We start from the raw sequence: 24,189 nt of genomic DNA, 5'->3' as shown, positions 1-24,189 counted from the left end.
GCGTTTACTGAGTGTGGTTTAAGTAAAAGCACTCAGCACCATGCGTTTTTCATATTGCCATACATTTTCGATGCCCAACTGTTAGAATTAGCTACAAAACAAATCCAAAAACAATGCAAACGAATACATAGCCCAGGATTCGAGCCAAATTCATTAATTAATTCACAAAGAAAGTAACAAACGGCCATGTTAACATTAGCTGATCTAACGTTACACTTCTGTAATGCAAATACAACATATTAAATATTGTGGTCAGGTCTCTTTATTTCATACGATATTATTCGTGCCGAATTTCTTTCAACATCTGAATAGAAAAAACCTGCAGATCCATGTAGTACGATACTGTTGTGTTCCGCCTAAAGGAGTCCCACTAGAAAATGAGTTGGGTTACTTTAGTGTTCCGCTTTGCCACTGTCTAATAACAGATGTAAAAAAAAAAAAAGAAGCAGAAAAAAAGAACATGATGGCAAAAATGAATAATATGGTAATTGTTTCAGACTCAGCATTTAGGGGGGCCACAAGGGGGTCCAAGCTTGTTGTCACAGGGGCACTGCTCTTTCACTTCTCTTTAATAAACTTTACGTATCGGCCTCAAAGCCTTCATCAGAGCTTTTGTGATTTTAAAAAAAGTACCACCCTTATTTAGACCCTTATTTAGACATAGCCCCACCCACATCCGTTCCAAGCATCGAATGGGGTTGGAATCGAGGGAAAACGAGTAAGTGCTACCAAATATAACAATGTGCATTTCATAAATATTCTAATACAATATGTACATTCAAGGATTTTTGTATTAGTTTTTTAGCACTATTGCTCAATCACAGTAATATACCAAGCAAGGAAATTAGGGTGAAGAATGGCTACCACAATGAGGTGTTTGTTGTACTTTGAATTTGAAAACCAAACGTCACAACATGTCGAAGAACAGCCACACCCAAACTGCTGTACTCCTTTATGCAACGCCACATACTCACATTGTTCAGTGTGTTTGCTTGCTGTAGAGAGCTGCGGAAGAAGCACAGAATACATTTGCAGAAGATTGCCTTTATGTGGTAAGTGTCAGCATATTTTTGTTTAAACATTCCACACATTTCATGGTCAACTCTCAGTTGATCAGTGTGGGCTCATTTAAATGAAATACATGCAATAGGTTTTTTAAAGACACTGCTTTGAAATGCCTGAAATGGCTTAGGACTGCTTTCAGTGTAAGAAAACAAATCAGTACTTTTGACGAGACTTGCAACTTTATGTGAGTGTCAGCATTAACATAAATTATCTTAAATTAGGTTAGCTAGTGTTAAGTTGCGTCAATTCAAATCTGGTATTAGGAACAAAAGAGGTCAATACACGTCTTCTAAATAGACTAGTATTTTAATTAATGCAAAACCTTCAATGGTAAATATGATGTTCGTATATACGGGTCCACTGAAATACCACGCAGGGCACTCAGACAACTAATCCATTGTTACAGGTTCTTCTTCAAATACTCTGATAGAGATATTTCCCACTCCCTGGTGGCCAATCAGACTAGAGACTGAGTGTGGTTTAGACTTACTCAGCCCCTTCTTGCACACTGTTGCCAGGCATACGTTTTTATCATAACAACCTGTGGAGTCAGCACCCAAAAGACTGTACGTACCTACGCCCAAGGACGGTTCACAGACAACAAAGAGGCAGTGTTCGTATCTGTAAGAAATACAAGTCTGATATGTCCTTAACGTTCTTTACATGAATCACAGCCTGTTATGTGAAACAATTTATATCAGTATAGTACAAACCTATGCTTATCATTAATGCATTCCTTCTAAGGTATTCATCACATACAGATCCAATTATGAGAAAATAGAACCCCACACTAGGGTTAAATTGGATTCAGATTGATTAATATCTTGTAAGGTGATAATTGAATGCTAACATTACTGCAAATGAGATAAGGAAAAGTGAGTAATGTAAGAGATTTGCAACTTTATGTGAAGTGAGTATAAACATATTTTTTGTTTCAAATAAGTGGCAGTATGAATTAAGTTAGCTTGAATTAGTGGCAGCATGAGTGAGTGATGTTTTACAGACATTACAAAACTGTTCTACAATAGAAACAAACTGTTTTAAATGGCCAAATCATCTTTAAGCAAGGTCAAACCAAGTATCGAATTGATTTCATTGGATTTCAGTTGATTTGGCCATGAAATATAAAATATGTAATGGTTTCCCCTGTCACTACCAATGATTATTAGCTAAATGACCGTTTTTCCAGTCCCATCAACTACTGTCAGGGTGAGGAATATACTATATATTGGACACCTACTTGTCTTCAGCTACATTTTGCATAACTTTTAGGAGAGGGACGATTTGTAAGCGAAGTGAAATACATGTGTTATCCACTTTTATTTCCAGTCAATGAACACGTCATTTTTCAGAATTACAGGAAAATAGCTTAAAAACTGAGAAAATAAATCTCTGCCTCATGGCATAATGTGTAGAATAGCAGTAAAATAGCTTTACATTTTCAAGATTCTCTCAGCCTCATTGCAAAATGTGTAGAATAGCATAAGATTAGCTATACAATTGCAAATCTTTCTCTCTTCCCCATGGCAATATGCAGGGGCGCAACTTTCACTGGGGACCCTGGTGTCATGACCCCCCCCCCCATTGTACTGTGATACAAAAAGCAGCATTTGTGTGCTTTTGGACCATGCGGACGCCTCAGAGCGTTCGGGTAGGTTATTTGGAAGTTTCAGTCGTCTGGATTTAGGACCGCGTGGACAACACAGAACGTGCGGACAGGCTTTGTGAAGGCAAAGCATGCGGCTTAGCACCCGCATGCGAGAGTCAGTATGTGTTAAACGCTTACTCCGAGTTGTACAAGCAAGAGGAGCAATCTAGAGCCATAATCATTACACTTAAATCTATCTAAAATATATGTATATTTCTCTGCATATCTAAGCATACCTCTTTAGCTGTCTGTATCCTCCTGGCTCAAATCTGGGTAAAAGATTGCACAGTCTTATTCAATACATTTAGTAATTACTTGCTTTCTAAAGTCTACCGACCTTGTCAGCAGGTATGCCAGCTAAGATAGTTAGACAAGCTAGCTACTCCAACTTGATTGATAGCCTGAAATTGCTTCTTGGTAGCTAGTTATGAGGTTGGAAGATTGGTAACCTATCTGGGCTAGCTAATGTCAACTTCATTAAATTGCTAGTTGGCTAGTAGTATTACAGACAAACAACAACCAAAAATGTAACTAAGAAATTAACTACTTTTTTCATTTATTTTATTTTATTTGAAACAGGACAGATATGAGGGGGCACGTGCCCCCAATGGTTATGATGCCTCTGCTGGCCACTGTGCTGTTTGACTTAACAGAAGAAGAGAAAATAAACTGGTGTTTATTCCCAGGGCTGAGCGAGTAGTGTAACTGACATGCAACGTTAGCTAATGTTTCATCCTCTACGACTGAGAGGAATGAATTTAGCTAGCTAGCTAGTAGCTACCACGGCCAGTTCAGCTCTAGCCTCTAGCCATCTGTCAGATAGTGCCATAATAATAGCCACCTCATATCACTATCTAACAGCTGTTGTGTGTATGGAAATGTTGTTTTGTAGCCTTTGTTTTGTCCTGTTTCAACAGAAGTAAATCTTGGATAGCTTTCGCCAGTTGATGTATTGTTAGAGAGAGCTAGCCAAAAGTTGGCTAACGTTAGCTAGCTAGCCCACTAACGTTAATTATTATTTTTGCCTTAATCACACTAGATCTGAATCAAACAAGATAAAACCTGCGGCTAAACAATTGAAGACCGATATTCCAATGGTTTTTCAGCGCTATGTACATTTTTATTAGTCAGTATATAGCAATGTAATCAATCAATCAATCAATTTTATTTTATATAGCCCTTCTTACATCAGCTAATATCTCGAAGTGCTGTACAGAAACCCAGCCTGTAATGTAATGTTACTGATCTGTCAGTTTTCCCAGCTAATTCCCTACTTTTCACACTGACAGTAATAAACAGGCTTCACTGTCATGGTGCACAGTACACAACACTATGCTCATCATGTCTTAGCATGACCAGATGGTGACAGGTATCCCAGCAGTATCAGACAGCCATGGAAGACCAGCTTACGGAGCTCAGGTTAATTTTGCAGTAGTATATAACAGTATATGGATACAAAGTTCCATCTTGAGTTGATGGGTATCCCTACAGTAGCTAAAAGACAGCAGCTTAAGCTTAAAGCTACAGTTGCAGCCTGGTCTCATAGACTAGAGGTAACATGGTAAAGATAAATCCGGGATACCAAATTAGTATGATATGTTACGTTTGGTATGGTTACATAAGACAGAAGGTTATGTAACCGTGGTTGGTTGGGGTGGATGGGTTGACGTAAATTTATACAACACTTTATTCTCTCTGTGCAGCAAACACTGGACAAGCCAGAAGCGTCAAAGATTGAAAATGTTTTAAGGCAGTCCGAAAAACCTCCAAAGTTGATTTCCAAACTGTATCTTGATAGAGGCTTTTCCCGATAACACAAAACATGTAAATAAAAAATGTGAGGAAGACCTGGGAGAAGCTATTGATGATGATGAATGGATACAGATATGTTTGAATGCCCAGTCATATTCATATAATCTTATACATAAATTACTGCAGTTCAAGACCATCCCCATAGAACGTACTATATTTGTATTTGTATATATTAAGGATCCCCATTACCTGCTGCCAAGGCAGCAGCTACTCTTCCTGGGGTCCAGCAACATTAAGGCAGTTATATTAAATTTAAAATATTACATGATATTATATTTCATAACACTTTACACAATATATTAAGTGTGTTCCCTCAGGCCACTACTCTACTACCACATAAAGTGCCTTGCAAAAGTATTCATCCCCCTTGGTGTTTTTCCTATTTTGTTGGATTATAACCTGTAATTTAAATGGATTTTTATTTTTATTTCATGTAATGGACATATAGTAATGGACGTATAGTCCAAATTGGTGAAGTGAAATGAAAAAAATAAATGTATTGCTATGAAGCCCCTAAATAAGATCTGGTGTAACCACCTACCTTCAGAAGTCTCATAATTAGTTAAATAAAGTCCACTTGTGTGCAATCTAAGTGTCACATGATCTGTCACATGATCTCAGTATATATACACCTGTTCTGAAAGGCCCCAGAGTCTGCAAAACCACTAAGTAAGAGGCACCACCAAGCAAGCGGCACCATGAAGACCAAGGAGCTCTCCAAACAGGTCAGGGACAAAGTTGTAGAGAAGTACAGATCAGGGTTGGGTTATAAAAAAATATCTGAAACTTTGAACATCCCACGGAGCACCATGAAATCGATTATTAAAAAATTGAAAGAATATGGCACCACAACAAACCTGCCAAGAGAGGGCCGCCCACCAAAACTCACGGACCAGGCAAGGAGGGCATTAATCAGAGAGGCAACAAAGAGACCAAAGATAACCCTGAAGGAGCTGCAAAGCTCCACAGCGGAGATTGGAGTATCTGTCCATAGGACCACTTTAAGCCATACACTCCACAGAGCTGGGCTTTACGGAAGAGTGACCAGAAAAAAGCCATTGCTTAAAGAAAAAAAATACGCAAACATGTTTGGTGTTCGCCAAAAGACATGTGGGAGACTCCCCAAACATATGGAAGAAGGTACTCTGGTCAGATGAGACTAAAATTGAGCTTTTTGGCCATCAAGGAAAACGCTATGTCTGGCGCAAACCCAATACCTCTCATCACCCCGAGAACACCATCCACAGTGAAGCATGGTGGTGGCAGTATCATGCTGTGGGGATGTTTTTCATCGGCAGGGACTGGGAAACTGGTCAGAATTGAAGGAATGATGGATGGCGCTATATACAGGGAAATTCTTGAGGGAAACCTGTTTCAGTCTTCCAGAGATTTGAGACTGGGATGGAGGTTCACCTTCCAGCAGGACAATGACTATAAGTATACTGCTAAAGCAACACTTGAGTGGTTTAAGGGGAAACATTTAAATGTATTGGAATGGCCTAGTCAAAGCCCAGACCTCAATCCAATTGAGAATCTGTGGTATGACTTAAAGATTGCTGTACACCAGCGGAACCGATCCAACTTGAAAGAGCTGGAGCAGTTTTGCCTTGAAGAATGGGCAAAAATCTCAGTGGCTAGATGTGCCAAGCTTATAGAGACATACCCCAAGAGACTTGCAGCTGTAATTGCTGCAAAAGGTGGCACTACAAAGTATTGACTTAGGGAGGTGAATAATGATGCACGCTCAAGTTCTGTTTTTTTGTCTTATTTCTTGTTTGTTTCAAAATATAAAAACATATTTTGCATCTTCAAAGTGGTAGGCATGTTGTGTAAATCAAATGATACAAACCCCCCCAAAAATCCATTTGAATTCCAGGTTGTAAGTGTCACAAGAATTTATATCTCTAATTAATCAAACTTAATGCTCTGAATAATTCCCAGAGGGTGTAAGGCTCTGGTTTAATCATGAATTAAACAAAGGTCCACAACCGGCAAGAATGATCTGTATGTTTAATCATGGAGAGCTCTGCCGCCAAAAAACACATATACAGCTTTTATACTACTTCACACACAAAGGCACTTTGCTCCGCCCACCTTTAGGAGGCCTTTAACCAGTTTCTCAGTCCCCTTCATCCTGGAATGTTTGTCTCAGCAGTTTCTAACTCACCCCCTCTGTTAGTGGGTTTATAATGATAACCCTAAAATAGTTCACACAGTCATCATCAGTATTGGGGTTAACAATTTTAGTCATAATCATAATTTCTCTATCAGTAAGGCAACAAAATAGGAAAAATGCCAAGAGGGGTGAATACTTTCGCAAGCCACTGTATCTACAATACAAAATTCATGTGTACGTGTGTGTAGAGTGCATGTCTTATCATGTGTGTGTGTCCATGCCTGTGTGTGTGTCTCTTCACAGTCCCTGCTGTTCCATAAGGTGTATTTTTATCTGTTTTTTTTATCTGATTCTACTGCTTGCATCAGTTACCTGATGTGGAATAGAGTTCCATGTAGCCATGGAATTAGAGCCTGCAGGACCTGCCTTGTTGATAGTGTTGTTAAAAATGCAGAGCAGCGCTTTATTATGGACAGACTTCTCCCCATCTAAGCTACTGTTGTATCAACGTGTTTTGACAATGACAGTTTAAAATCCAGGGTTACTCCAAGCAGTTTAGTCACCTCAACTTGCTCAATTTACCCATTATTTATTACAAGATTTAGTTGAGGTTTAAGGTTTAGTGAATGATTTGTCCCAAATACAATGCTTTAAGTTTTTGAAATATTTACTTATTCCTTGCTACCCATTCTAAAACTAACTGCAGCTCTTAGTTAAGTGTTGCAGTGATTTCACTCGCTGTAGTAGCTGAAGTGTATAGTGTTGAGACATCCGCATACATAGACACACTGGCTTTACTCAAGGCCAGTGGCATGTCATTAGTAAATATTGATTCCCATATAAGCACCCTGTTTAGTTCCAAGTAGAACCCTATTGGGTTCCATGTAGAACCCTTTCCAAAACCCAAAAAGGTTCTACCTGGAACCAGAAGGGTTTTACCTGGAACCAAAAAGGGTTCTTCAAAGGGTTATCCAGGTGTTTGGCGTATGCTAGATCGCCAGTCTTCCATCTGTGTTTTGTAAACAAGCACTGTAACATGGAGATATGGCCGTGTGGGAACACTAACCCTAACTCTATAAAATATTTAGTAATTTAACCTTCTGTTTTTTGAAAATGATTTCTCACTGATGTGTGTAACCGGTGTGAAATGGCTAGCTAGTTAGCTGTGCGTGCTAGTAGCGTTTCAATCGGTGACGTCACTCACTCTAAGACCTTGAAGTAGTTGTTTCCCTTGCACTGCAAAGACTGCTGCTTTTGTGGAGCGATAGGTAATTTAAGGGTGACTGTTGTCAATGTGTTCAGAGGGTCCCTGGTTCAAGTCCAGGTTGGGGCGAGGAGAGGGACGGAAGCACCACTGTTACATATAAAATATACTATCGTCAATGTTAAAGCAGTTAACGTATATGAATGGGGTAGGGTTTTTCCAGACTGTTTCAGTGATCAATCCATCAACTACTGTGTTTGGAAAATGAAGATACCTAAAGCGCCACCCAAATTGATTCATATAAGACCATGTAAAAAATATAAACTAAGTTCTCAGAGCCAAAGACCCAACTGATTGGGAGTCCTACAGTGGGGAAAAAAAGTATTTAGTCAGCCACCAATTGTGCAAGTTCTCCCACTTAAAAAGATGAGAGAGGCCTGTAATTTTCATCATAGGTACACGTCAACTATGACAGACAAATTGAGAAAAAAATATCCAGAAAATCACATTGTAGGATTTTTTATGAATTTATTTGCAAATTATGGTGGAAAATAAGTATTTGGTCACCTACAAACAAGCAAGATTTCTGGCTCTCACAGACCTGTAACTTCTTCTTTAAGAGGCTCCTCTGTCCTCCACTTGTTACCTGTATTAATGGCACCTGTTTGAACTTGTTATCAGTATAAAAGACACCTGTTCACAACCTCAAACAGTCACACTCCAAACTCCACTATGGCCAAGACCAAAGAGCTGTCAAAGGACACCAGAAACAAAATTGTAGACCTGGACCAGGCTGGGAAGACTGAATCTGCAATAGGTAAGCAGCTTGGTTTGAAGAAATCAACTGTGGGAGCAATTATTAGGAAATGGAAGACATACAAGACCACTGATAATCTCCCTCGATCTGGGGCTCCACGCAAGATCTCACCCCGTGGGGTCAAAATGATCACAAGAACGGTGAGCAAAAATCCCAGAACCACACGGGGGGACCTAGTGAATGACCTGCAGAGAGCTGGGACCAAAGTAACAAAGCCTACCATCAGTAACACACTACGCCGCCAGGGACTCAAATCCTGCAGTGCAAGACGTGTCCCCCTGCTTAAGCCAGTACATGTCCAGGACCGTCTGAAGTTTGCTAGAGTGCATTTGGATGATCCAGAAGAGGATTGGGAGAATGTCATATGAAACCAAAATATAACTTTTTGGTAAAAACTCAACTCGTCGTGTTTGGAGGACAAAGAATGCTGAGTTGCATCCAAAGAACACCATACCTACTGTGAAGCATGGGGGTGGAAACATCATGCTTTGGGGCTGTTTTTCTGCAAAGGGACCAGGACGACTGATCCGTGTAAAGGAAAGAATGAATGGGGCCATGTATCGTGAGATTTTGAGTGAAAACCTCCTTCCGTCAGCAAGGGCATTGAAGATGAAACGTGGCTGGGTCTTTCAGCATGACAATGATCCTAAACACACCGCCCGGGCAACGAAGGAGTGGCTTCGTACGAAGCATTTCAAGGTCCTGGAGTGGCCTAGCCAGTCTCCAGATCTCAACCCCATAGAAAATCTTTGGAGGGAGTTGAAAGTCTGTGTTGCCCAGCGACAGCCCCAAAACATCACTGCTCTAGAGGAGATCTGCATGGAGGAATGGGCCAAAATACCAGCAACAGTGTGTGACAACCTTGTGAAGACTTACAGAAAACGTTTGACCTGTGTCATTGCCAACAAAGGGTATATAACAAAGTATTGAGAAACTTTTGTTATTGACCAAATACTTATTTTCCACCATAATTTGCAAATAAATTCATAAAAAATCCTACAATGTGATTTTCTGGATTTTTTTTCCTCATTTTGTCTGTCCTAGTTGACTTGTACCTATGATGAAAATTACAGGCCCCTCTCATCTTTTTAAGTGGGAGAACTTGCACAATTGGTGGCTGACTAAATACTTTTTTTCCCCACTGTATATAAAATTACTGGTTCCATGTGTAGCATGGTTCGTTCTGTGTTGTGTACTTTTAATTAGGACACTGCCACAACTGGAATTCTGATGGTTGGGTAATTTTTATTGGACCTGCACACGAAGAGACAACACACAATATGCTAGCCCTTGGTGCAGTCACAGCTCTCGGGCACCTTGTTAGTTGAAGGTCAGGCAAAAGAGCACAGGTGCTGCATGCACACATTCAGTGCCCAACAGCACACTATACAATACAAGTAAAATGATATACAACATAATTCAGACAAAATAAAAGACATACCTGCACACGAAGAGACAACACACAATATGTTAGCCCTTGGTGCAGTCACAGCTCTCGAGCACCTGCGTGAGCACATAGAAACTTACTCAAACACTGTCCCAAATACTCACAAGTTACAATAGGTAACCTAATTAGCGAGCTCGGTGAAAGTTGTTAACATAAATCTTTATATTGTCCACATTGTAACAAAACCTATAGTAGCGTAACAGCACTTTGTGTAACTTTACCACAGTTTTATATTGACAAATTACGGAGCCTAGGACAACATACCTTGCTGGTTTGGTCAGGCGAAAGAGAACAATAAGAGGGTACGTAAGTACAGATAACCCGCGATGGACCAAACCAAAATATACAAAACTTTTACAATTAGGTGTATTTACAATATAGATATCAACAAAATGTTTGTACACCGAAAAATAACATTAGCTAATTAAATAAAGAAAACACATTGAATTATTAGTATTATTATTAACTTATTAACATCCCCTCTTGACCTGGCCTACTTGAACTGTCCTTGTGTGCAACTTGGTGCATAATCTAAGGGAACAACATCACACTACTACACATGCATATCTTAGGGAATGGACAAGTACATACTGGTACAGCTGGTGGTGCCAATGAGAGAGGGTGTGGTAGACATGTTGGTCCTCAGGGTGAGAGGTACTGTGGTCAATGGCTCCACCTAGTACTAAAATACAGAAGAAGAGGATCATCTGCAGTTGTAATATGCTTGCCCTGCATTTTCCATTGTAGCTACCCATACTAGTATATTCACTATAACTTGTACCTGCAACATTTCTAATAAATAAAATGATTGAACCATTGATTCTATTCTTTGATAATATAATGTATAAATGCCCCATGAGCATAGCACAACTTTCTTACACTATCATAGCCCAACATATAACGTAGTTTAGGCCATGCTTAAAACTATATGACATGGACTGTCAGTCTTGCATCTAGAATGCTATACAGTATCTGACTTTTATTTATCTGCATGTCCAGCCCTTGTATTTAGCCTCACAATGAAATATTGTACCATTTTCTTTTCAGGGCAAGTAGAACAAGTAGATTTCCTATTATCTTCTATGTAGAAGAACCCCTAACCTTCTAAATACTCATGTATAGCTTGTGAGCGTCATAGAGCAAAACATGTTTATGAGAGTCTCATCTTTTCATAAAAATCTTTTAATAGTTTATAGCTCAAACCATTTGGACTCTACAGACGTTTTTGTAACAAAAACCTCAACGCATTAGGTCATCACGCTGTTGATATAGCAACAGATGCTAATAGTTTATCGATTCCCATTGTGACACAGGGGGACAGTATTTGGCATGTCAGGCCCCTTCGGGATCTGCGCTTGTTTCACAAACCCCCCTTTAGCTCAGTCCCCATTAATCACACAGACTAATGATTGGTATCTATGGAAGAAATAGACACATCTAATGGTACAACCTAGAAGTCTGTAACTCAAACACACAATGTTTAAAATGTGTTAGAAGTAAAAAAAAATGTGTCGGCTTTACGGTGGGACTCATTGGGTTAAACATACTTAATAATAATCTCTTACCTAGCTTGATGACTGTGGGCATGTTTGTTTACTTTCTGTTGTTCTAAATAGAGATGGCTAGAAGGGCCATGGGTCATATTAAATTGTGTAGAATTGCAGGAAATTAGCTTTAAAATGCAAAATTCTCTTAGCCTCATTGCAAAATGTGTAAAAATGGGGTTCTATTAAGCTATATGGAATTGTTTTAAGAAGGTCATACCAAGGACCATTTAGCTATTTGATTTAGAATTTTTGCCTTACTGCTATTAGTCCATACAAACGCATTGAATAACAGATTCACTACATTGAACAACAGACAGTCCCCCCCAAAAATATAATGTAACGAATACGCTTGGAGTCAGAAAGCAGGTGCAGATGTGAGTTTAATGATAAGATAAACAAAACAGGAGAAGCGTACTTAACGTGATCAAAACCAATACTGCCTGACAACTGAGGCTACTGAAGGCTAAATAGAGGGAGGGTAATCAAGGTGATGATAAGGTCCAGGTGTGCATAACGATGGGGAGCAGGTGTGCGTGATAATGGTTGCCAGGACTGGTTTTTTTGTTGTTGTTTTTTTTACATGTATTTAACTCCTTATTTTTGGCACTAAAAAGTCTCCATATACAGTGGGGAAAAAAAGTATTTAGTCAGCCACCAATTGTGCAAGTTCTCCCACTTAAAAAGATGAGAGAGGCCTGTAATTTTCATCATAGGTACACATCAACTATGACAGACAAAATTAGAAAAAAAAATCCAGAAAATCACATTGTAGGATTTTTAATGAATTTATTTGCAAATTATGGTGGAAAATAAGTATTTGGTCAATAACACAAGTTTCTCAATACTTTGTTATATACCCTTTGTTGGCAATGACACAGGTCAAAGGTTTTCTGTAAGTCTTCACAAGGTTTTCACACACTGTTGCTGGTATTTTGGCCCATTCCTCCATGCAGATCTCCTCTAGAGCAGTGATGTTTTGGGGCTGTCGCTGGGCAACACGGACTTTCAACTCCCTCCAAAGATTTTCTATGGGGTTGAGATCTGGAGACTGGCTAGGCCACTCCAGGACCTTGAAATGCTTCTTACGAAGCCACTCCTTCGTTGCCCGGGCGGTGTGTTTGGGATCATTGTTATGCTGAAAGACCCAGCCACGTTTCATCTTCAATGCCCTTGCTGATGGAAGGAGGTTTTCACTCAAAATCTCACAATACATGGCCCCATTCATTCTTTCCTTAACACGGATCAGTCGTCCTGGTCCCTTTGCAGAAAAACAGCCCCAAAGCATGATGTTTCCACCCCCATGCTTCACAGTAGGTATGGTGTTCTTTGGATGCAACTCAGCATTCTTTGTCCTCCAAACACGATGAGTTGAGTTTTTACCAAAAAGTTCTATTTTGGTTTCATCTGACCATATGACATTCTCCCAATCCTCTTCTGGATCATCCAAATGCACTCTAGCAAACTTCAGACGGTCCTGGACATGTACTGGCTTAAGCAGGGGGACACGTCTTGCACTGCAGGATTTGAGTCCCTGGCGGCGTAGTGTGTTACTGATGGTAGGCTTTGTTGCTTTGGTCCCAGCTCTCTGCAGGTCATTCACTAGGTCCCCCCGTGTGGTTCTGGGATTTTTGCTCACCGTTCTTGTGATCATTTTGACCCCACGGGGTGAGATCTTGCGTGGAGCCCCAGATCGAGGGAGATTATCAGTGGTCTTGTATGTCTTCCATTTCCTAATAATTGCTCCCACAGTTGATTTCTTCAAACCAAGCTGCTTACCTATTGCAGATTCAGTCTTCCCAGCCTGGTGCAGGTCTACAATTTTGTTTCTGGTGTCCTTTGACAGCTCTTTGGTCTTGGCCATAGTGGAGTTTGGAGTGTGACTGTTTGAGGTTGTGGACAGGTGTCTTTTATACTGATAACAAGTTCAAACCGGTGCCATTAATACAGGTAACGAGTGGAGGACAGAGGAGCCTCTTAAAGAAGAAGTTAAAGGTCTGTGAGAGCCAAAAATCTTGCTTGTTTGTAGGTGACCAAATACTTATTTTCCACCATAATTTGCAAATAAATTCATAAAAAATCCTACAATGTGATTTTCTGGATTTTTTTTTTTTCAATTTGTCTGTCATAATTGATGTGTACCTATGATGAAAATGACAGGCCTCTCTCATCTTTTTAAGTGGGAGAACTTGCACAATTGGTGGCTGACTAAATACTTTTTTCCCCCACTGTATACTTCCATAAATGTTTGCAACTGGTACCGGGGACCTTCAGACAAGTCTTGTGAGGCCTGTGGGTGTTCTAGAGCAAAACAACTGACATGTACGTGTTTGTGACAGTCTCATTTTCCATAGAGAGGTCATATTAGTGTGTAGCCCAAACTGTTCAGACACTACAGACAGAAGTTGGCAGATCGTCTGTACCGACTTCAGTCCCAAGATCTTGTGGGGGTCGTAGTGCCAAATGGAGAACACCATCTTGTTTGTGAGAGTCTCATCTTTCCATAGAGGGCTTCATAATAGTTTGGACGCTACAGGCAATTTTGTGAGAACACTGATTGTCGGGATGACCCATGGTCTGACAAACACTACTCTAGCTCTGTCACCTTTCACCGCATATGCGGAAGTGCGATATCTGCGGATGCGGTGGATTGAGACGCGTCCGATGCAAAATAACTGATATCTCTAGCTTAAACTGACAGATTTCTATGAGGATTTTTGTATTATGCTAATTCGATTTTCTCGGGGGTGCGGACATCGACTCTAGGTTCATGGCATTATCAGGATTTATTTAGATGTGTTTAGAAACATCTTATCTACTCAGTTAGAAAAGATTAGTCATTATTTCCCATTCAATTACTATTGGGCAAACCATAACCAAAAACATAAGCAAAACAAACTGCAAATGCATCCAAAGAGAGTTTGTAAAGTCACAAGCTTGATGTAGTCATTGCATGCAGGGCATATGGGACCAAATGCTATACTTTTGACTACTTTGAAAAACTATGAGTGAATTTGTCCAAATACTTAAGACTTCTTCACATGGGCGGACAGTATACATAAAGTTATTTTATTTCTAAATGGTAAACAAATATAGTTGGTTCCAAAATGTTTCTGGGGGAAATTTATATTATTGTATACTAATACAATTGCTCATATAAAGAGATTTTGTTAAACAAGTAACAACCAACATTTTCAAAAAGGTAGGCGTCAAAAGTTTAGTGTTTGGTCCCATATTCCTTGCACGAAATGACTACATCACGCTTGCGACTCTACAAACTTGTTGGATGCATTTGCAGTTTGTTTTGGTGTGTTTCAGATTATTTTGTGCCCAACAGAAAGGAATGGTAAATAATGTATTGTGTCATTTTGGAGTAACTTTCATTATAAATAAGAATAGAATATGTTTCTTAACACTTTTACAATAATGTGGATGCCACCATGATTACAGATAATCCTGAATGAATTGTGAATAACGATGACTGAGAAACGTACAGAGGGTTGAAGATCATACCTCCAAGACATGCTAACCTCCCCTGTTATTGGTAATGGTGAGATGTCTTGGGGGTATGATTTGTTAACCCTCTGTAACTTTCTCACAAGTCATTATTCACAATTTATTCAGGATTATCTGTAATCATGGTAGCGGACTCATATATGTAGAAGTGTCTAGAAACATATTCTTATTTACAATAAAAGTTTTTACCAATTTGACTTCAGATTCTGACATTTATCCACATTTCTCCAAATGCCAAATTTCAAAGTCAATCTTGAGCGAGCCGTATGGATGTATAGCTCTTTAACTAATTTGTCTTATTTAATTTAACAGTTCTTTCTTGTTTCATTTTCTATTCATAGTGTAGCATCATGGACGACTATGTCAAAGGGAAATTACAAGAATGGGGACTCAGTGAGTACATCAACAACTTTAAAGGTAAGGTAATTGGGTATCACATAATAAATATGGGCTTCATAAGATGCATTTCAAATAAAGTGGGACCTGCATAATAAATACCCTCTTCTAGTACCGTACATAGCCACTCGAAACATGTTAACCACATACCTGTTTAGTAGTTCTGGCCATATAAACCTCCTCACCATTCCAAACTAGGTAACTGCATTCCAAAATGGAACTTACTGACAATACATTTACAGTAGCTAACATTGATGGCAACCACACAAAACTGGATACAAAGGGCCTCATTGATCAATTGTTTGCAGAACACACTTGATCACAAATTATTGTAGTTGAAATGTCATTAATATTTTAGAACATTTCATATTTAATGAATATTTAACTACTTTTTAACCTCATATTCATTAAATCCAGGAACATACCAGTGTGTACATAAATTATGTGATAACAGATTTTTTTTAATAGAAAAATATATAATTTACTATAATGTAATCTGGAGCTGTACAGTCGAGGTCAAACGTTTTTTGAATGACACAAGTATTGGTCTTCACAAAGTTTGCTGCTTCAGTGATTTTAGATATTTTTGTCAGATGTTACTATGGTATACTGAAGTATAATTACAAGCATTCCATAAGTGTCAAAGGCTTTTTATTGACAATTACATTAAGTTTATGCAAAGAGTCAATATTTGCAGTCTTGACCCATCTTTTTCAAGACCTCTGCAATTCACCCTGGCATGCTGTCAATTAACTTCTGGGCCACATCCTGACTGATGGCAGCCCATTCTTGCATAATCAATGCTTGGAGTTTGTCAGAATTTGTGGGGTTTTGTTTGTCCACCCGCCTCTTGAGGATTGACCACAAGTTCTCAATGGGATTAAGGTCTGGGGAGTTTCCTGGCCATGGAACCAAAATGTTGGTGTTTTGTTCCCCGAGCCACTTAGTTATCACTTTTACCTTATGGCAAGGTGCTCCATCATGCTGGAAAAGGCCTTGGTTGTCACCAAACTGTTCTTGGATGGTTGGAAGAAGTTGCTCTCGGAGGATGTGTTGGTACCATTCTTTATTCATGGCTGTGTTCTTGGGCAAAATTGTGAGTGAGCCCTCTCCCTTAGCTGAGAAGCAACCCCACACATGAATGGTCTCAGGATGCTTTACTGTTGGCATGACACAGGACTGATGGTAGCGCTCACCTTGTCTTCTCAAGAGAAGCTTTTTTCTGGATGCCCCAAACAATCAGAAAGGGGATTAATCAGAGAAAATGACTTTACCCCAGTCCTCAGCAGTCCAACCCCTGTACCTTTTGCAGAATATCAGTCTGTCCCTGATGTTTTTCCTGGAGAGGTGGCTTCCTTCTTGACACGAGGCCATCCTCCAAAAGTCTTCGCCTCACTGTGCGTGCAGATGCACTCACACCTGCATGCTGCCATTCCTGAGCAAGCTCTGCACTGGTGGTGCCCCGATCCCGCAGCTGAATCAACTTTAGGAGACGGTCCTGGCGCATGCTGGACTTTCTTGGGCGCCCTGAAGCCTTCTTCACAACAATTGAACCTCTCTTCTTGAAGTTCTTGATGATCCGATAAATGGTTGATTTAGGTGCAATCTTACTAGCAGCAATATCCTTGCCTGTGAAGCCCTTTTTGTGCAAAGCAATGATGATGGCACGTGTTTCCTTGCAGGTAACCATGGTTAACAGAGGAAGAACCATGATTTCAAGCACCACCCTCATTTTAAAGCTTCCAGTCTGTTATTCTAACTCAATCAGCATGACAGTGATCTCCAGCCTTGTCCTCGTCAACACTCTCTCCTGTGTTAACGAGAGAATCACTGACATGATGTCAGCTGGTCCTTTTGTGGCAGGGCTGAAATGCAGTGGAAATGTTTTTTGGGGATTAAGTTCATTTTAATGGCAAAGAGGGACTTTGCAATTAATTGCAATTCATCTGATCACTCTTCATAACATTCTGAAGTAAATGCAAATTGCCATCATAAAAACTGAGGCAGCAGACTTTGTGAAAATTAATATTTGTGTCATTCTCAACTTTTGACCACGACTGTATGAATCAAGCGTCTCAGAGTAGGAATGCTGATTTAGGATCAGTTTTGTCTTTTAGATCACAATTAGTATTTTAACATGGACATGGAGACCTGATCCTAGATCAGCACTCCTACTCTGAGACACTTCATACATACATCCCCAGGAGGAATTTTCTGAAATTACTTCACCCCTGTCTGCCTGTTGCCCAAAGTACTCAAACCCTCGTAATTAGACTGCAGATTACGCCCTATTTTAATACGATTCCATTGTATAATTGTACTTTTAGCTCAACACATTTCTGAAACAAATTTCAAGCTTCTACTTGATGAAGAAAAAGCTCAGGAGGCCTTGATTCCACCTTGGGGACCAAGGCTTGCATTCAGAAAGAAACTTAAAGAATTATGTAACATAGAGGTATGTAACAAGCTATTTATTAGATTTAAGATGGCATAAGATGGCTTTGTTGAGTCTATAGGACCAAGTATTTTAAGGGATATGAATTAAGTTATTTAAGTAATTTTTGTCATTTCTGTTAAATTCAATTTGTGCAAACTGAAAGGGTTAATGGAAGATTTTGGTAATTCAGCCCCAAGTCTGATGAAGTCATTGATACCATTTTTATGTCTCTGCATTCAGTTCGCAAGCCATTTCTAAGTAGGATTAGCACAATGACTGGAAGTCTACCGGAACATGCTAGCTTTAATCATTTTCCAAAATACAATAGCATACACATCTTAAACTAAAGATTTCTATGAAATATATATAGAATTTATTTTAATTAACCTGTTGATGATTAGATTTGGTTGTTTTTCAGATTGAGCCCTCAACCAGTAAGATGCTCTCTCCCTGTGCTACCTCTACTCCAGGTACAAAAGCTATTGAGCACATATATTGCGACTATACATATGTTTTTATTATTATTTGTATTATTATAAAAAATATATATATTTTTTTGTAGCGCCTTCAGTGTGAGATAGTGTTTTACAAATTAAATAAATTACTATTTTTATTGTCATTATTATATTGTGTAATATGATGAACTATTACAAAACACTTTATTTGTATATAAAAAATATGTGAAATAGATCAAATGGTCAAATCCTATTTCCCATGTAAATTAGCCTTTGAGTGATCAAAACATCACCCATAATATATTTTCCAAATTAGAATGCTCAGAATTGGAGTGTACCCTTTCTCTCATCTCTAACCATCAGTAAGGCTGTAGGACAGACTGAATGGTCGGGGGGGATAATATTAATAAGCTCTCCTAGCTTGCAGATAGACAATTAGATGCTGTGATGTTGCATCTTGCCCCAATAGGCCAATAGTTAGGCTATCTGGCTGAACTCAGATTTTTGACACAGAGGAGAAAGCCAGTTATTTTTTAATGTAACTTTATTGATGTACAAGCAACAGTCGTTTTTCATAATTTGGTTACCCCTTGAACTGTTTCATCCAAATATCATCAGATTTGATGAAAAACAATGGTTTTGACTGTTAAGAAACTTAAATGAATGTCAATAATGAATAATACCAATATTATTGGCATAGCAACTACTGCACACACATACTGTACACACACAATATTTAATCCATGTCAATAATGATGAACTGCTGATTTTCAGCCAAAAGGAAAGCTGATGAGGCTAATCCACCAATAACCAATACACCCAAACAGCTTTGTGGCACTCTATTGGGAAGAGCAGGTAGGAGGCTAATTATTATTGGCATAGCAAATGTTGAAGTACCACACCCTTGATAGATACTGTCTTACATTCTAAGCTTCAAGAGTACCTTTTTACAGTGTGATATTTCTGCAACTTTTAGAGTAATGTATTTTTGGTTCCATTAGAAGGTTTATAACTTGTGTGTTTACTCTGCCTGGAATAGATGGCATGACAAAGGGAAAAGAGATCATGAAACGGGTCAAAGGCAAACTCCAAAGCAAACCTGCCGATCAGCAAAGTTCATTGAAGTTCAAAGAATTCCTTCGGCAAGTATTTCTAATGGGGAACAGTGAATTGTATCACTTCAATTATTTAAATTGATGAGAACAATAACATTTTCTTTCACTTCTAACAGCCATAAAATCAAAGTGTTGGAGACAGACAAAAAAGAGGTAGTGGGTGTATTTGGGAAGACTGGCGCTGGTAAAAGCTATTTGATTAACAGCATCTTGGATCAGGGAAATGTACTGCCCGTTGGAGACGTCAGTGCATGCACCTCAGTCATGATTCAGGTGGAGGCTAACATGACCAGGGACGGAAAATACACTGCAGAGATTGAGTTCATTACACACGAGGTAATAATCTGTGTTTCATATGCCTTTATTTAAAGGTTGAGTATGTCATTTTAGAAGCTTGCAGGATGCATTACTTACCAACAACAGCTGCAAATCACAAATAATGACATCACATTTTGAAGTTTACTTTTCTTGCTTCGTCTAACTACACTATCTTGAATCTAGCAAATCATTTTTGTGGTGCAGTATTTATTCATTTGTTCATAGCGTAAACATTTGCTAGCAAGTTCCTCACATTGGCTTTAACCATAGGGGGAGCAGGCTTGTTCTGGCATGTCCAGGGGGTTGCCTAGCAACACTTGCCTTGGAAGGGAGGCAACATTGGCATAGCTGGACAAATTCCCATGATTCTATGCTAGATACGGACCAAACAATTAGTGTGACAGCTAAAATGGCTTTGAAAAATATATTTTTTCTACATTAACTACATTATGTCTTTCACTAATTATAAACGATATACAGTACCAGTCAAAAGTTTGGACACACCTACTCATTCAAGGGTTTTTATTTATTTTTTACTATTTTCTACATTGTAGAATAATAGTGAAGACATCCAAACTATGAAAGAACACACATGGAATCATGTAGTAACCAAAAAAGTGTTAAACAAATCAAAATATATTTTATATTTGAGATTCTTCAAATAGCCACCCTTTGCCTTGATGATAGGTTTGCACACTCTTGGCATTCTCTCAACCAGCTTCACCTGGAATGCTTTTCCAACAGTCTTGAAGGAGTTCCCACATATGCTTAGAACTTGTTGGCTACTTTTCCTTCACTCTGCCGTCCGACTCATCCCAAACCATCTCAATTGGGTTGAGGTCGGGGGATTGTGGAGGCCAGGTCATCTGATGCAGCACTGCATCACTCTCCTTCATTATAAAATAGCCCTAACACAGGCTGGAGGTGTGTTGGGTCATTGTCCTGTTGAAAAACAGGACAATGAAGGTCAGTCAGTACAGAACATTTCAAGAACTTTGAAAGTTTCTTCAAGTGCAGTCGCAAAAACCATCAAGCGCTATGAGCAAAAACCATCAAGCGCTATGATGAAACTGGCTCTCATGAGGACCACCACAGGAATGGAAGACCCAGAGTTACCTCTGCTGCAGAGGATAAGTTCATTAGAGTTATCAACCAATAAAATGCTTCACAGAGTTCAAGTCACAGACACATCTCAACATTAACTGTTCATGGTCGAAATGCTGCAAAGAAACCACTACTGAAGGACACCAATAAGAAGAAGAGACCTGCTTGGGCCAAGAAACACAAGCAATGGACATTAGACCGGTTGAAATGTGTCCTTTGGTCTGGAGTCCAAATTGGAGATGTTTGGTTCCAACCGCTGTGTCTGTGTAAGACGTGGTGTGGGTGAATGGATGATCTCCGCATGTATATTTCCCATCATAAAGCATGGAGGAGGAGGTGTTATGGTGTGGGGGTGCTTTGCTGGTGACACTTTCTGTGATTTATTTAGATTTCAAGGCACGCTTAACCAGCATGGCTACCACCACATTCTGCAGCGATATCAAATATATTTTGATTTGTTTGACACATTTTTGGTTACTACATGATTCCATATGTGTTATTTTATTGTTTTGATGTCTTCAACATTATTATACAATGTAGAAAATAGTAAAAATTAAGAAAAACTCTTGAATGAGTAGTTGTGCTTTTGTGGAAAAACATTTTTTTTTTCATGTATTTTACTTATATTCACTAGGAATGGGTAGAGGAGCTTCAGTCCATCTTAGCAGAGAGAAAATCAGTGGAGGTAAATGATGGTGAGAACGAGGACAGTGATGGCGTCATAGATGAATATGATGATGCTGAAAAGATCCATGCACTGTACAGAGAAGATGGAAATAAGGCCTCTGTGAATGATCTGATGGACAGCAATCACTTTAGATCAATTCCAGAGTTTCTCTCAGGAAAAAAGAAAGAATTTAAAACATCTCAGGTAGGCACCCATATTAGATTGTAATTATATAAAACCATACAATTATGATAACACGAAATGCTGTAAAAGTTATTTTGTAACAGGTGCTAGTTTGTGAGCAATCTTTACTAAAGGAGTTGTTGCACTTCCCTGCACTTTAAAATTAGGCTTATCACACATTTTCAGTGGTACATCGCTGGTCCAAGAAAATTAGTATACTGTAGGTTCTGAAATTATTGACACCCTTGATAAAGATGAGCAACAATGACTGTATAAAATAAGTAATTCAATACTGAGCTATATTGTATGCCAAAAAAAAGGGAAATTATATCATTTTATACTAATACATTTGCTCAGAGAATGTTATTTTTATTTTTTTAAAGATAGGGGTCCAAATTAATGACACCCCTGTTTTCAATACCTTTCAATAGCCTTTGTGAAGATAACAGCACTGAGCCTTTTTCGAAAAAAATTTATGAGTTGGAGACCACATTGGGAGGGATCATAGACCAATCCTTCCAAATCCTTGACATCCTTTGTCTCCGAAGGATGTTGATTTTTTGGCCAATTAACCATTTATTTGTGGATTTCGATGAGTGCTTGGGGATATTGTCTTTCTGAAAGATCCATTTGCGGCCAAGTTTCAGCTTCCTGGCAGGGGCAACCAAGTTTTTGCCTAAAATATTGTTGTGACGTGACTTTCATTAATGTGATGACTGTTATTTATCGAATCAACTAACTATGTTTAATTTAATTACTAAATTAAATTAATCATGTAACAATTAACTGGGGCACCACGGAAGAAGTTGTTTAATGAGTTACCATCTCTTGAATTAAACTCTTAGAAGATATAATCATTACCTCATATCAGTCTCATTCTGAACGTCGCAAAATCCTTGAATCCGCCAGAACCCTAACCTTACTTTTGAGTCAGCAATACACAAGTTGGCTTAATCATTTATTTACTAGCTAACTAAATAATAACAGAGAATACATACAAACTTAAACATGAGAAAAGTATCTAGCGGACTAACAGCATGACTACTTGGTTATGAAAATTAGAGGCGTCAATAGGAGGGAGAGAGGGACAAAGAGAGTCAATCAATCAATCACATTTTATTTATAAAGCCCTTTTTACATCAGCAGATGTCACAAAGTGCTATACAGAAACCCAGCCTAAAACCCCAAACAGCAAGCAATGCAGATGTAGAAGCACGGGGGCTATGAAAAACTCCCTAGAAAGGCAGAAACCTAGGAAGAAACCAGGCTCTGAGGGTCCCCTTCTGGCTGTGCCGGGTGGAGATTATAACAGTACTTGGCCATTAAGGCCAGATTCTTCTCCAAGATGTTCAAACGTTCATAGATGACCAGCAGTAATCAAATCAAATTTACGTTTACATTTTAGTCATTTAGCAGACGCTCTTATCCAGAGCGACTTACAGTTAGTGAGTGAGTGCATACATTATTTTTTTCTATTTTTCATACTGGCCCCCTGTGGGAATCGAACCCACAATCCTGGCATTGCAAACGCCATGCTCTACCAACTGAGCTACATCCCTGCCGGCCATTCCCTCCCCTACCCTGGGCCAATTGTGCACCGCCCCTTGGGTCTCCCGGTTGCGGCCGGCCACGACAGAGCCCGGATTCGAACCAGGATCTCTAGTGGCACAGCTAGACCACTGCGCCACTCGGCAAATTGTATTTGCCACATGCGCCGAATACAACAGGTGTAGACATTACCGTGAAATGCTTACTTACAGCCCTTAACCAACAATGCATTTATTTTTTAATAAAAAAGTAATTGAGAAAAAAAGAGGAGAAGTAAAATAAAATAACAGTAGGGAGGCTATATACAGGGGGGTACCAGTGCAGAGTCAATGTGCGGGGGCATCGGCTAGTTGAGGTAGTTGAGGTAATATGTACATGTGGGTAGAGTTAAAGTGACTATGCATAAATAATTAACAGAGTAGCAGCAGCGTAAAAAGATGGGGTGGGGGGGGGGGGGGGGGGCAGTGCAAATAGTCTGGGTAGCCATGATTAGCTGTTCAGGAGTCTTATGGCTTGGGGGTAGAAGCTGTTGAGAAGCCTTTTGGACCTAGACTTGGTGCTCCGGTACTACTTGCCGTGCGGTAGCAGAGAGAACAGTCTATGACTAGGGTGGCTGGAGTCTTTTACAATTTTGAGGGCCTTCCTCTGACACCGCCTTGAATAGAGGTCCTGGATGGCAGGAAGCTTTGCCCCAGTGATGTACTGGGCCGTACGCACTACCCTCTGTAGTGCCTTGCGGTCGGAGGCCGAGCAGTTGCCATACCAGGCGGTGATGCAACCAGTCAGGATTCTCTCGA

General features: G+C 39.4%; 1 protein-coding gene across 1 annotated transcript in view; it reads left to right on the top strand.

Annotated features, from left to right (window-relative positions):
* The first annotated feature begins 674 nt into the window (after nt 1–674).
* The window catches only part of LOC311103435 (nuclear GTPase SLIP-GC-like), a 48,783-nt gene continuing 25,268 nt past the window's right edge, over nt 675–24,189 (top strand). The window contains exons 1-9 of the mRNA XM_084145001.1: nt 675–718; nt 1,002–1,052; nt 15,511–15,586; nt 17,893–18,020; nt 18,421–18,472; nt 19,232–19,312; nt 19,497–19,599; nt 19,689–19,908; nt 21,629–21,865. Of these exons, the coding sequence (XP_084001127.1) occupies nt 15,520–15,586; nt 17,893–18,020; nt 18,421–18,472; nt 19,232–19,312; nt 19,497–19,599; nt 19,689–19,908; nt 21,629–21,865 (888 nt within the window). The 5' untranslated portion in view covers nt 675–718; nt 1,002–1,052; nt 15,511–15,519. The remainder of the gene's footprint in view (nt 719–1,001; nt 1,053–15,510; nt 15,587–17,892; nt 18,021–18,420; nt 18,473–19,231; nt 19,313–19,496; nt 19,600–19,688; nt 19,909–21,628; nt 21,866–24,189) is intronic.

Source organism: Coregonus lavaretus (assembly GCF_964263955.1).
Source record: "Coregonus lavaretus genome assembly, chromosome: 28".
NCBI classification, from domain to species: Eukaryota; Metazoa; Chordata; class Actinopteri; order Salmoniformes; family Salmonidae; genus Coregonus; species Coregonus lavaretus.
The sequence above is the reverse complement of the archived record's forward strand: the minus strand, read 5'-3'. Positions and strand labels throughout refer to the sequence as shown.